The sequence below is a fragment of the Glycine soja genome, chromosome 19 (genome assembly GCF_004193775.1).
Source record: "Glycine soja cultivar W05 chromosome 19, ASM419377v2, whole genome shotgun sequence".
Taxonomy (NCBI): Eukaryota; Viridiplantae; Streptophyta; class Magnoliopsida; order Fabales; family Fabaceae; genus Glycine; species Glycine soja.
In genome coordinates this window covers 43862453-43875619 of record NC_041020.1, presented here as the reverse complement: position 1 = coordinate 43875619, position 13167 = coordinate 43862453, and the positions used below count along the sequence as shown (strand labels likewise).

At 34.1% G+C, this 13167-nt stretch overlaps 1 protein-coding gene across 1 annotated transcript; it reads right to left on the bottom strand.

Annotated features, from left to right (window-relative positions):
- Nucleotides 1-83: 83 nt before the first annotated feature.
- LOC114400069 (dystrophia myotonica WD repeat-containing protein-like) lies at nucleotides 84-6392 on the bottom strand. The gene is made up of 11 exons (XM_028362335.1): nucleotides 5758-6392; nucleotides 5021-5341; nucleotides 4834-4942; nucleotides 4650-4743; nucleotides 2871-2958; nucleotides 2683-2766; nucleotides 2260-2356; nucleotides 2070-2157; nucleotides 1768-1873; nucleotides 1586-1678; nucleotides 84-812 (listed from the first exon to the last, which is right to left on the bottom strand). Exons 1-11 carry the CDS (start codon nucleotides 5929-5931, stop codon nucleotides 414-416), a joined length of 1653 nt encoding a protein of 550 aa, XP_028218136.1. The 5' UTR covers nucleotides 5932-6392; the 3' UTR covers nucleotides 84-413.
- Between the last annotated feature and the right edge of the window lie 6775 nt (nucleotides 6393-13167).

The following is a 13167-nucleotide window of genomic DNA, read 5'->3' as shown; positions in this document are numbered from 1 at the left end:
ATCAATTCGAATATCAGCACACACGACATGGCATTCAGCTTCATGCAATTCACGTTGATGAAGTAATATGTAAAGCCACAAAATTAAATGCCAACACAATAAATAATGGCTTGTATGTATGAACTTCAAAAGTACCGATCTCCAAGGACCAATTTTCACATTATTCCTGTAATCACTAATCAGATTATCCTAATAACAGCCGTTTTATAATTACAGCAGGCAGCTGGAGAGAACTCTCTCTCCCATCCTCAGTGCCATCAATGGCATGCTCATCCGTGAATAACTGAATATACAATAGACCAGTTGGTTCATCTTTACTTGAATCACTATGTTAAAACTAGGAAACCAACTGGATAAAGATAAACAAACCATATAAAAAAATTGCTTAAAATTCCCTTTAGATTAAGATTTAATCATTGCTTGTAGCTAGAATTGCTGCTGATCTTGCTTGAAAGTGAAGGCTTCTCCTTGAGATTGGTAGCTAACAAGTTTTCAGAGGTGCTAGATTGGCTCTCAGCAACCCCTGGCCTCATCCAGATTTTAATATGCCCCTCCCGGCAGGCAGTAAGCACAGATTCCTGGGTAAATATCAAGCCAGAGAGTGGTTCAGTATGCACACGGTGAGCAACCAACGGTGAGATTTTTGGAACATCCAGCATACTCGGAGCAGGTTGCAAGGTACCTAATGGTACAACATTGTCCCAGTGCGATGACTGACTTCCAGTACTGTAAGTTGGGGATCCACCAGGTGGCCGTCTCAAGGGCACTACAATCTCGTCCATTTCCAGGTCCCATAGAAGCAATTGTGTATCCTGACCACCAAAATTTCTTAGTTCAAAAATTTGACCAAACATAAGAGCTTGGAAGGCAAAAACATCCATAGACACGGTTGAGAAATTTTAGTCAAAAACCATCCCAATTACAACCATATTTTTTTAAAAAAAAATTCATCACCTGACATTCTAAATGAAGCCACAGACAGTTTACCTTGCTCCCTAGGGGATGAGTGGAGTCAATTGTCTAACATTCATCAGTTTCAAAATAATATTAGTTGTGCTATCTTCTTACCCAACATTCTGCAACATATGTTTTATTGAACTTTTGATTTTGACAGATGCTCTGAGAAATTATAAATGCCTAACTTCATCGTATGAAACTGAAAGCCGCTAAAATGTTGTACTCATAATTATGTAAAATAATTTTTGCTTCAGCTTTCACAGTAGCTTTTAACTAAGTATGTTGTTCATATGCTAGTATCTACTAAATTCTTAGAAACGAGTCCCAGATCCAATAATTGAAAACCATGACTGAATCTGAAAATTACACCAGTGCCACTCTATCTAAGCATTTGAAACCAAAACCATCTAGCAATCAGCTAATTTCTAGGCAAGCACACCCACAACTTTATTTTGAAACTGTCAATTATATCACAGGCCAACAGGGAAAAATCATGTGGAAAATTTTAATTAAAGAGTAAAAGCTACACACAGATCCATCTATGTTAGGTATATTGATGAGTTTTACATAGGCTGAAAAGCTACACATAGAAAAAGTAAATATTATAATGAAACATTTTTCTGAGTACCTGACCAACAGAACCAAAACGATACATAATAGTCTCTCCATTGTCATTTGAATTTGGAGATGACCAATATGAATCGAAAGCAACTCCACTGACCTGATCACAGCATTTGACACAAACTACATCAGTCCTGTGGTAGCAAAGTTTGCTACAAGCACATGACAAAAAATTAACACACAACTTACCCATGAGTTATGTCCCTCACCCCATGCCACAACCTTGCGATCTTCCATGCTCCAAACTTGAACTAAATCATCTTCCCCTCCCGTCAAAATATATTTTCCATCCATGCTGTTAAAGCAGAGTTATGATTGTGAAATTGTATTCTCAAAGTATTAATTAACCAAAAACAGAAGAATCACAAGCTAGAGTAAGATACATATTATTTTATATAAGCTCTAGAGAAAGAGGTGAACTAGGGAAAAAGGAAACGGATCCATAAATGCCGATTTCATTAATTAATTGACTAGAACCAAACAAGACTAACCTCCAAGCACAACATAACAAAGCACCATAATAACTTTTCCCGCCACATATAAGTTGTTCTTTTGAGTAATCAAACACTCGTAAATAACCTGGATGCAGTAAGTAAAATAATTTCAGATGTTATCTTTGAAAGAATATGAAAATAAGTAGATATAATACATAGTGAGGATGGAATTGGATTAAGAATATACCATCTCGCCCAACAGTTGCTAAGAATGCCCCATCCATCGAGAAAGAAATACTATTAATTGAACCCTGGCATATATGCCATCTCGCTATAGGATTACTCTGCAAAGACCAATATTTCTTTTTTTTAAAAGAAAATTATAGATATAGTAACGCAAAATATTCTACAGAAGTGCCAATTGTAGAATTCATCATTTCATCCAAAAACTAATTACGCCTTGGATGTATTAATTGTGCGGTCAATCAAGTGTTCAGTGAGAAAGCAGCAAAATTCTACAAAAAACTAAGCAATCATTACTAGTAAGTGATAAAAACCGAGTTTAACTACAATAAAATTAAAATAGATAGGCTAAAGGAAAGAAAAAGATAAAATAGAAGTAGAATATCAATAAGTTGTCAAGAAATCAAAAGGACATCAAATTCATTACCTTACTGTAACGTGCATGGGCAACCGAAAACTGAGTTTGATCCTTTACAACTGGGAAAGAAGAATCACCAGCGCCATCTTTGTTCTGAAATAAGAAAGAAAAAGGTAAAAATCTACTTAACTCATCATAAGAAAGATCATCATAAATGAACCATAAAATAAGTTTCTCTCTTGATGATTGACACTTGCCTTTTCATATACGTACAAATTCCCATCAGCATGAGAAACAACGAAAGAACCATCGCCTCCAGGAACCCAAGCAATACAAGTACAACGACTGTTGAATTGAAAATACATCAATTAAGATAGGTTCCAATCACTGTCTTTGGCATTCCAATACATTAAATTTATAGAATGTAACAATTCAGAGAATACTCAATGACAAGAATTATAACCACTGAAGTCAACCACGTATCAACATAAACATATTTTACTTAATACACTTGAGAGAAACAAGTAATATTCTTTCATACAATTAAACTAATTTTTCCACTGACTGGGAACACCATGTGCTCATGTTTGGCTCAATTCTGAGCTCTTTTTGGGCCAACCAAGCTGCTGGATTTGATTGGCACCCCTATCCATAAGAGATCGCATAATCTAAAAAGGATAATTCCTCAACAAGCATAATCATTTTCATAAAAAATGCTAATTCATAATCAATAGAACAGAGATGAACAGAATCAGATAATGAAATTTCCATATTTTATCATATATCACACAAAGGATTTAGAAGTTTGCTCAACCACTATGTTTGAATTTATACATAATGGAATATACACATCAATGAAACTAGAATTTGATAAACATGATTCCACCCACATTAAATGATATGGTAGCTGTGTCATGGGCTCATGGTTATATCAAACCTTCATTCACATAGCAAAGAAATACCATGTCAACAAGGCAAGTGTCCTGTATCCCAAGACATTCAAACTAAAAAATTATTCACATCTCAACAAGTTTTCCCAAACTGAAATAATGTCCTTCCTAGCTTTCAGGCCACTGTCCAAAAGGAATCCATAGGAAACGGAAAAGGTTTGGAAGAAAATTATTAAAAAAAATAGTCCATCTATATCATGACCAAATATCTACTCTTGAAATGGGCTCAATTGTGAAGCACTGGGATAGATAACTGATAATGAGCGCACAACGTAATACAAAACAGCATTATTGGCAGCCACCACAACATGAACAATAAATAATCTATAATAGACTATGAAGCACCAACTCCAACACATTTAGCCAAGAATAGGTATCAACTCACTCTCTTGACTTGTGCTCGAGCCGGGTCAGAGAGGTGTACTAGCTGTGTCGAAGAGGTGTATGAGCCAAAAAAAATGTTTTTTAATTGTGACAAGATTAAGGGGTATCCGACACGTGACAAAGGCGTGTCCAACAAATGTTGTGTCCGAAAAGTGTATGACACACCAGCATGTTATTCTACAGACGTGTCAGTGCTTCCTAGAAGGTAAATACTAATGAGTGCCATAAGGAAAACAAAACTAGGAAGTATTAAATGAAAAAAAAAGAAGCATTTATTACATCAAAAACACAATATTTAATACTTACTTTTTTAAGTAATTGAAAGCATTTAACAGGAGCATCAAGTGTTGCTTAACTGGAGTCCTAAGAACACTCATTAGCAATTAGCAAGACCTATAACTTACTCATTTTGATTGCTGAGTGACAGTCAACGCATATAAATTACCAAAGTTGGACCATCTGCACATAACATTAACAGCTCTTTTGTTTCTGATAATATATTCTTCAAAAACTGACACTAAATGCTCAATCAACATACTGGAATTTCTAAAGAAAAAATGATAGTGTGTATTAACATACATGGCAATCAAAATTCAAAACTGTATGTAATTACTAGCACTAGCAAATTAAGTCATGCAACAATTCTGAGAAAAGTTAACACACAATTAAAACATTACAATGGGTTGGGTAATTAAATCTTGCCTGTTATTGACAGAACCATCTCTGTTGTAATGCAGGGCCCCGACAGGCTTTTTACCAACATCCTGTAATTGCTGTCTCAATGACACTGAGTAGACTACAATGATACAAACAGGAACAATAAATTCATAATGCTTAAATTTTCCTCACAAAATGAAAAGTTAAATTTTAGCAAAGACTTTTTTACCATCACCAGAGTTCAAACCAATGAGCAAATCATGCCCATCCTTAGCATCCTGATCAAATGCGTGGCACACAGGATTCGAGTTACTGAAGTGAATAGACTTTATGGGGTCCTACACGCAACAAGAAACCTCTGATGAAGCAAATCCAAAATTCTTATATTAAAATTCATCAAACTCCGACCAATATACCTTGTCTTGTGAATTCAAATCACTAATGAAAATTGCATCTCCGACATTGAAGATCAAGTAAGTTCCTTTCCCGTCAAAATTCGGATTCGCCATTGCACTACTTGTACTTGAAGCACCAATCGAACCAATCCTAGTATTTCCTCCATTACTCTTGCTGCCACCGTTGCCTCCAACAAAACTAAGTGCCCGGCTTCCGTTGCTTCCTCCCAGCAATCTAGCTGCCGCTGACCGTACCCCACTGCTGGCACTGAAACTTGATGACGACGAGGACGCAGTTGGGGTAGAAGGCGCAGGCTTGTCCTTGAGATGTGCCAGGGTTACCTGCTTATTCAATCAAACCGACAACGCACTCATACGCTAAGACAAGTTCCATTTTAACTCAATAAACAGTAACAACAGGAAAAGCATTAGAGAATTCCCAGAAATAATTCTACAAAATAACTAAAAGACAATAAAATAACAAGTAGAACTGAATGCCAAGGTAAATAACTCATCCCAGAATGCCAACATTCCCACGATTGAATTCAGAAGAAAGAATCGGAACTCAACGAGTCAATATAAGAAAAGAATGTAATGAATAACAAGGAAAACCCTAGGAATGAATGAATCAAAACACGAAGAAAGACTATGTAAAAAGATAGATAATTAGATTATGCATAATGAGCATTGAAGAAAGCAAGTCTCTACAACCCCAAAACCAATAACAGTAAGAATGATCGCAAAGGTTTAAGGGAAACCTGAGTAACGGTTTTGCCATGGGCGTAATGAAGAAGACCGGAAGGGTGAGTCTTCTCGTAATGAAGCTTATATCTCCCCTCGGGGGTTTTGAAATAGGTCTTCAGTCCCGGCGACTGCGCCGTTACCGACGAAGACGACGGTGACATCATCGTGCCGTTAGCTGTGTTCATCATAGTGCCGCCTCACGTGCGCACGATCATCGCATCGAAATTCAGCGCGTGGCTCCGCTAGGGTTTGGAAGGTCCAGCAATGGGTTCTGTGCCAGCGCGGATCAGAGGGGACACCAACGAGACGAAGAAGAAAGGAAGGGTTTGCGGCTGTTGGATACGATGTATGCGCTGGCGATGGCAATGGGAATGGGAAGTGCGAATCGCCTGTTTTTGATATTCATCGGTCAACGGAACGGACGGCCAGGATTGTAGGTTGCCAATTACTAGTAGTTACTGGAGTACTGCTTTTTTTTAAAAAAAATTTATCTGATCATATCAGTTTGCAGTTTAGAACAGAAAAACGCGATTCAGGGAGACGCCGATAGGTTCCATGCGCCAAAATCCTGCAAGAAAGCAAGGCTAGTCTAGTCTACAACTACAACGAAGCACGATGCCGTTCATTCATCGTGTGTTGTCAATGTGTTGCGCAATCTTTCACTATCTATGCTTTGTTCTGCGTGCCAATGTGACATCGGCATTTCCGTCCACGCCAAAGGCCCATGAAGACACTAAATGGACTCCCGGAAGCCCACTACAGTCCACCTCATTCCATTCCTATTAGGGCATTATTTTGCGCACCAGTCAAATTGCTGATGCATCCAATATAAGATGGACAATTTTAATATCACACTTCTTTAAAGCTGATACGGATTAAAATCCATAAGTCCATTATGGATTATCAATCCGTATGTCATACGGATTGTCAATTCGTAATGAACTTACGGATTCACAGTCGGTAATGAACTTACGAATTTGTTGATACAGAAAGGTAATATTAGAATTGCCCATCTTATGCTAGGTGTATTAGTAATTTGACTGGTGTGCAAAGCAATGTCCTCCTATTAGTAATCAATTTTTAACCTAAAAAAGAACTCTTAAATTGAGAGTGCAATTCAGGAAAAGAAAGAAAGTGCAAACTCCTTATTAGAAAACTAATGTTGAGATTACTTTTATATAATGAATTAAATTTATTCTCTTAATTTTGCTAAGAATAATTATAATTTACAAACTTGTTTTAAAGAAAATTAATCTATTAACGGAAGTTGAATATAGTAAAAGGGTTAGTCTTATAAAGAATTAGAGTTCCAATTCAGAAATGTACCCCATGTAATATCTAACCAAGAAACCATGCCTAAAACGACATTATCTGCTACCTATAATAGATGTAGAAAAATAGAAGAAAAAAGAAATTAAATCTTTTGTTATCGCGATAACTATTCCTCAATGGCTCAATAGGATAATGGATGGCCCCATTTAGAGGAATTCATGGACAGTTTATTGAGACTTATCTCATAAATGCTTATGCAAGTGTGTGACATAATTTATAAAAATATCGTCTGAGTGATTCATAAGATCTTTTGAGCTTATTTTAATAAGTTGTTCAATATAACTTGTTGGAAACAACTTATGTGGCACCTGCAAAAGGACCAAACTTTGATTCTTGTTAGACCCCAAGCTTCAATTTGTTGATATGCATGTATACAAATCTTTTACTTTTAACAAGTTTATCCAAACAGGCCTAATATTTCATACAGTTGGTCTAGGCAAGATGGTGATCAATTTATTATGTTTCCAAATCCGACATTGACAAGAATATCTACAAGAATTTTTTATGTTCAGGTTACTGAGGGTAAGAGTCAAGAAATAAATAAAATTGAAGAATAGTGCAAACCTTATGTGGAATTATTCTTATATTGAGTTCGTCGGTCTTACTTACGTGACAATGCAACTCCTAAGACAATGGAATGATACATACTTATTCAATTTCTTTGATTCATGTACTCATACTTAGGGTTCTGCAAAAAGTTCAGGCTGTTACTTCCACTCCTCTTCCTCAACCTCCTCGTCCAAACAATTTCAGCCCAAGTAGCACCAGCACCAGAGGGCCCCACCAACATCACCCATGTTTGAAAAGGCATGTCTGCTGATGCTTCGAGTGCATTGAGTTTGAAAAGGCACACATTTGAAGGTGTTATCTTCACCGTGGCAATCGTTGTTTCTTGTTTGTGGATGTAAGTCTTCAAATGGCAATTTTTGACATGTATTTTTTTCTTGTTTTTTTTCTTTTCTTTTCTTTTCCCCTGCGTTAAGTTTGAACTGATTGACGATGTAGATCTCGTGTACTTTTTTGTCGCTACCAAGTTAAAATTTTGGGTTCCATGTAAATGATTTTTCTTCCTTTTCAAATCTGCAATTGATTGCAATGGTAAATTTTTGTCCGTCCAATCCAGAATGTGTTGGCACAATGAATTTCACAAATCTAAGTCACAAACCACTGAACTAACCTTTTCTGTTAGTTACTTGGAGACTTTCACTTTCAGTTAATCAATTAGAAAATAGTGGTGGCTACCCCGTGTTTAAGTGATAGTAATTGAAGCATTGAATGAGTGAAAAGTACAGTTCTTTTCTTAACAGTTAACACTCGCCATAGAAAAGTGCCCAGCTTATCTAATGTCGCAGTCCAAAAAAATCTGAAATAAACATTCAATTCGTGCTACTAGGTGTGTATTAGAATGAACTTGAATTTATAGCTTGAAACGATTGCTAATAGCAAGCTTTTCAACAGTTTTCAAATGCATTATTTATTATTAAATAAAATTTATTGAGAAACATGCAATTATTTGGATTACTTTCGTGAACTTTCACTTTGAAAGAAATTGTTCTGCAATTATTGGTTATCATTTTGAAAGAAAATTGGTGTCGGATAATTGGTTAAGTCTTTAATTATTGGTTAGGAGATACCTTCATGAAAAAATAAACAGAATAACTTATATTTTAAATAGTTTAAATTAGTATTTTATGCTCTAAATTTAAAATTACATGATTAAATTGAAATAATAATAAGTAAAAAAAAAATCTAAACCAATCTTAAATTTAGATGATAAACATACTAATTTTACCTTTAAGATCAACATGTAATTGGCAAAAAAAAATTCAAAAGTAAAAACATATACTAAACAATTAATTAATCAACACTAAGCAAATTTTTTCTGATGAGTAATGATAGTTAGACATCCAAGTATTCTAACATCTAATTATTACTTTTTAAATCATTTTCTATTGAGTAGTGACAGTTAGATCATCCGTTGTCTTTTATCTTTCTTCTTATTACATCAAATACTTATTAAGTCTATTATTTTTTATATTATTTCTTTCTCTCTCTTGGTTTAAAGTAGTGTATTGAGTATTTAAGAAATATTTTTCTTTTCTATCATGATAAGTCAAAAAAGTGATTATATTTTGACAACAACAAATTTCAACATTCAATGAACAACTCTCTTTTATTTTTATTTCTCTCTTCCTATGGCACAATATCATTAATCAAATCAATCACTTACTTCTCTTCTCTTCCTTTCAAAAAATATTACTTCTCATGGGAGTAGTAAGGCTACCAATTGGGATCATCCTTTTTTCAACCACGGCAGGTGAAAATATATTATTATCTCTGCTAAGAAGTTCAACATCAAAGGGATGAAATATTCAAGCAAAATCTCTTTTGAGCTGCACAAGCCAAACTTCAATGGTGTACTTACAAGAACTTTAACACTTAATTCATTATTTATAGGTGGAAGTTACGAAGATATAAAGTTGGAGAGTATACTTGATGCTTCTATGAACTATTTATATGTTCTTACTCATGTTACATGTAGCTAGTGAATCACATGATATTGGTTGTTTGTTTTATTAGTTTATGTGTGAAATCTTATGCTCCACATTTGCATGGACGCCAGTATAGGATCAGAACATTCTCAACCCCTACTTAGTATTAGGTTTACTTATCTACTATTAGACTTTTTAGTATTAATTAGGCCAGTGATTGGCTTTTTTATTTATATGAGCATAAGTTTTCTTTAGCTCATTGGCAAGGTTAGAGTTCTCCTCAAGTGCTGGGTGATCATTTACCCTTTTTTTCATCTGGCAAGGGTTGGTTCTTTATGGCTCGTATGGTTTCTTTCTTCTCCTACATTATTGTTTGGGAGGTGTTGAGTATCTAAGTACAGAAAATTTCTTAGGTACGTAATCAATGGGTAAGCAAACTATGTCTTGTAATTTCTCGCTTAAGTCGAGACAAATCGACTAGGTTCAACCTAACATTCTATCTACTCCTTATTAGGTCTTTGAGACGAATTTAGTTTGTTTGCCTATGTACATTGAGGTGACGGGTATTGTTGAAAGAAAATGTTAATTAAACCTTCTAGTTGGTTGAGCATAATGCTTAGATTTGCTCTCATGATATTGACCATCATTACTTCTTACCTTTGTATGATATTTTGTTTACCAAGATAGGCTTTCTCCTTCCCTTTACCATTTTTGAGTTATCCTTCTTGTGACATTTAATAGTGGGGACTTTATAGTTCTATTCAAGCCCTTGGTCCTTCGTTTGTACTTACAAGCTATTATGCAAGGGTCAAGAGTTAGCTTGCTCACTTTTTGTCTTTTTTAAATTGTTCAAGGTGGTTTGAAGCAAAGTTTCTATACATAGATGAGTATTTTTTTAATATGTAAACAATTTTATTTCAAATCTTACAATGTCTAATATTCGAATTTTAAAAATAAGTACTCCTACAACCAACCAAACACTTAAAGAAAGAGTCTTCTCATGGATGGCTTTGATGGCTTGTTGGCCTACTTGTTTTAGACTTCAGCGAATTGATGTTAAACTTTTCTTTTTGTTGTTTAAGGAATTGAATCCTCTTGTTGTGTGAGCGAATGAGTAGGACTTGTTCATGGATTTGTTGAGGAGTTCTTTTTCGAGGTTGTTTAATTATTTTAGGTGAGGTGAGGTGGTAGTTCCTCTTTTGTCAAAGGGGGAAGATGCTCCAAATCAGGATCAAAGAAGCAATGGTCATAGAGACTTTCAAGAATGAGAGTTTGCTCTAGTTGGACCATCCTTGATGAGTTGATTTGCAAAGTTGCAGAAGGATTGGTACAAAACGTGAACAATTTGAATGAATAATTCCCACAGATGGTGTCAAATATATTTTACAAAGACTCTGACGTGAAGTTAGTAAATATAGGTTGGAGGTTAAGAGTGTTAAATTAGAAAGTATACCTAAGGCCTTTATGGTTTATTTGTATCGTTCTTACTCTGACAATAATAATTATTCTTGTGTGATGAGGCATGGGAGGTGCCTTGAGGGTGAATCACGATATTCGTTATCTGTTGCTAATAAATTGTGTCAAATTTTATGCTTCACGATTGCATAGGAGTTTATATAGGGTCAAAAGATTCTCAACCCGTTCGCAGTATTGAGTCTACTTATCTGCAATCGACCTTAGTAGTATCAAGTCAACATATTCTCTTTATTCATTTGTGTGTCCTCTAGACGGGATCCAAACCAACAAATCAGATTTTCTCTAGCCTTCTCCTATACAAAAGATAAGTGTATTGCAGCAATAAAAATAAAAAAATGATTAAATGATAGATAGGAGAAAATATTAGAGAGGATAGAGAGGGTACTTATTAAAACAAGTGTACTTATTAAACATTAATTTGTTAATGATTAAAAATAATAAATAGGTCCCTTATTGTAAATTGTTATATTTTCCATGTATTTATTCTTTTTGGATTTCTTAATAAAATGAACAAAGTACTTATTTTTTTTATTGTAAACCAGAAACGTAGTACTTTCTTCGGATTCATATAAACATAAAAGTAATATTATATGTTAGACTTAAATATAAATAAATTTAATTAATTTTTATCTTATTTAATGTTATTATTCTTAAAATATATTTCATTTAATTATAATTTTATTTTTAATAACTCTTTTTTATTCATGATAACAAATTTCAATGAAGGATATTTTAAAAATAATTTTAATTTTACTTGAGGTTAAGAAAATTAAATAATATCAACTAACTTTTTTAATTAATATAAAATTTTTATTTATTTATATATGAGTTTAAATAATATCAACTAAAAAATACCTAAGATTCAGATCATTAATGAAAGGTATGCTTACTTTATACAGTGAGTCAATACCAAAATACTTTATGCAGAGTAATTGTATTGAAGCCAATACCATTATTTTATTCTATTTATTTTTTCTCGTTATATCATACCACCTATTGTATTGTTTTTTTAGTGTGCACTAGCAATCAGTATCCATAGTCTATACATCATTTTCCACATATAAAAGCCAAATCAACTTCTCACGGCAATTACTTGATAACATATTGTTGTAGTTGTACGCGTATAGTAAATGAATTAAAATTTCACGAGTGACAGTTGCAACTAAATATGGGATGATGGACACTCGGCACTAACTAAGATTTTCAGTGTTAACTGTGTGTATCAATTCCATTCAATTGACTCGAATGTGTGAAAAACTGTTACAGTTACCTGGAATTTAAAGTCATCTCGTTACATTGTGACATTGTGACAACCACCACATAAAAAGAAAATGGGACAGCATCAAAATGCGCCTCCTTAACTAACATCCACCTCATCATCACTTGTTCACAAAGCAAAAAGTTCTGTAAAGTACATTGCTTATCTTACAAGCATCTGGGGAATGCCTTATTACGTATTTACCCAAACAACCATTAGCAAGCGATCGAAATTAGTCTAATATTATTGCCGGGACCCTTCAACAAAACAAATTTCTCTACAACAAAATAAATTAATCAAATATGATTAGCAAATAATTTTGTTTTTGGTCAGAAATTTGATCCTTGATCTATAAATATGAAAAAAATATTTATCAAAAGAGATCAATCCCTTAATATATCTCCGCATCTTAAAGGATTAATTATTGATTCTCAACCAAAAATACTTGGATTTAAAAAAAAAAAACAGTTTTTTCTAACAAAATCATCACCTATTTTCCAATCTTCACCAATCAAGAAAATATTTGATCAGAAATTTGATCATTGATCTATAAATCTGAAAAAATATCTCAAAAGATTAATCATTGATTCTTAACAAAAATGCTTGGATTAAAAAAAAAACAACTTTCTCTAACAAAATCATTCCCTATTTTCTAATCTTCACCAATCAAAAAATGCATTCATCCCCGCCAGGGAAGCCCCCACCAAGGGAAGCAATTCTGCCCTCCCTGTAATGTCATGCTTTTAGAAAGAAAAATTGATTATGAGGGCCTCTTGCCACCTTATACTAATTGCAACCTTTCACCTAACCTTTTAACAATCTAATTTCAATGCACCCTATTCTTAATATATATTACAATACCACAC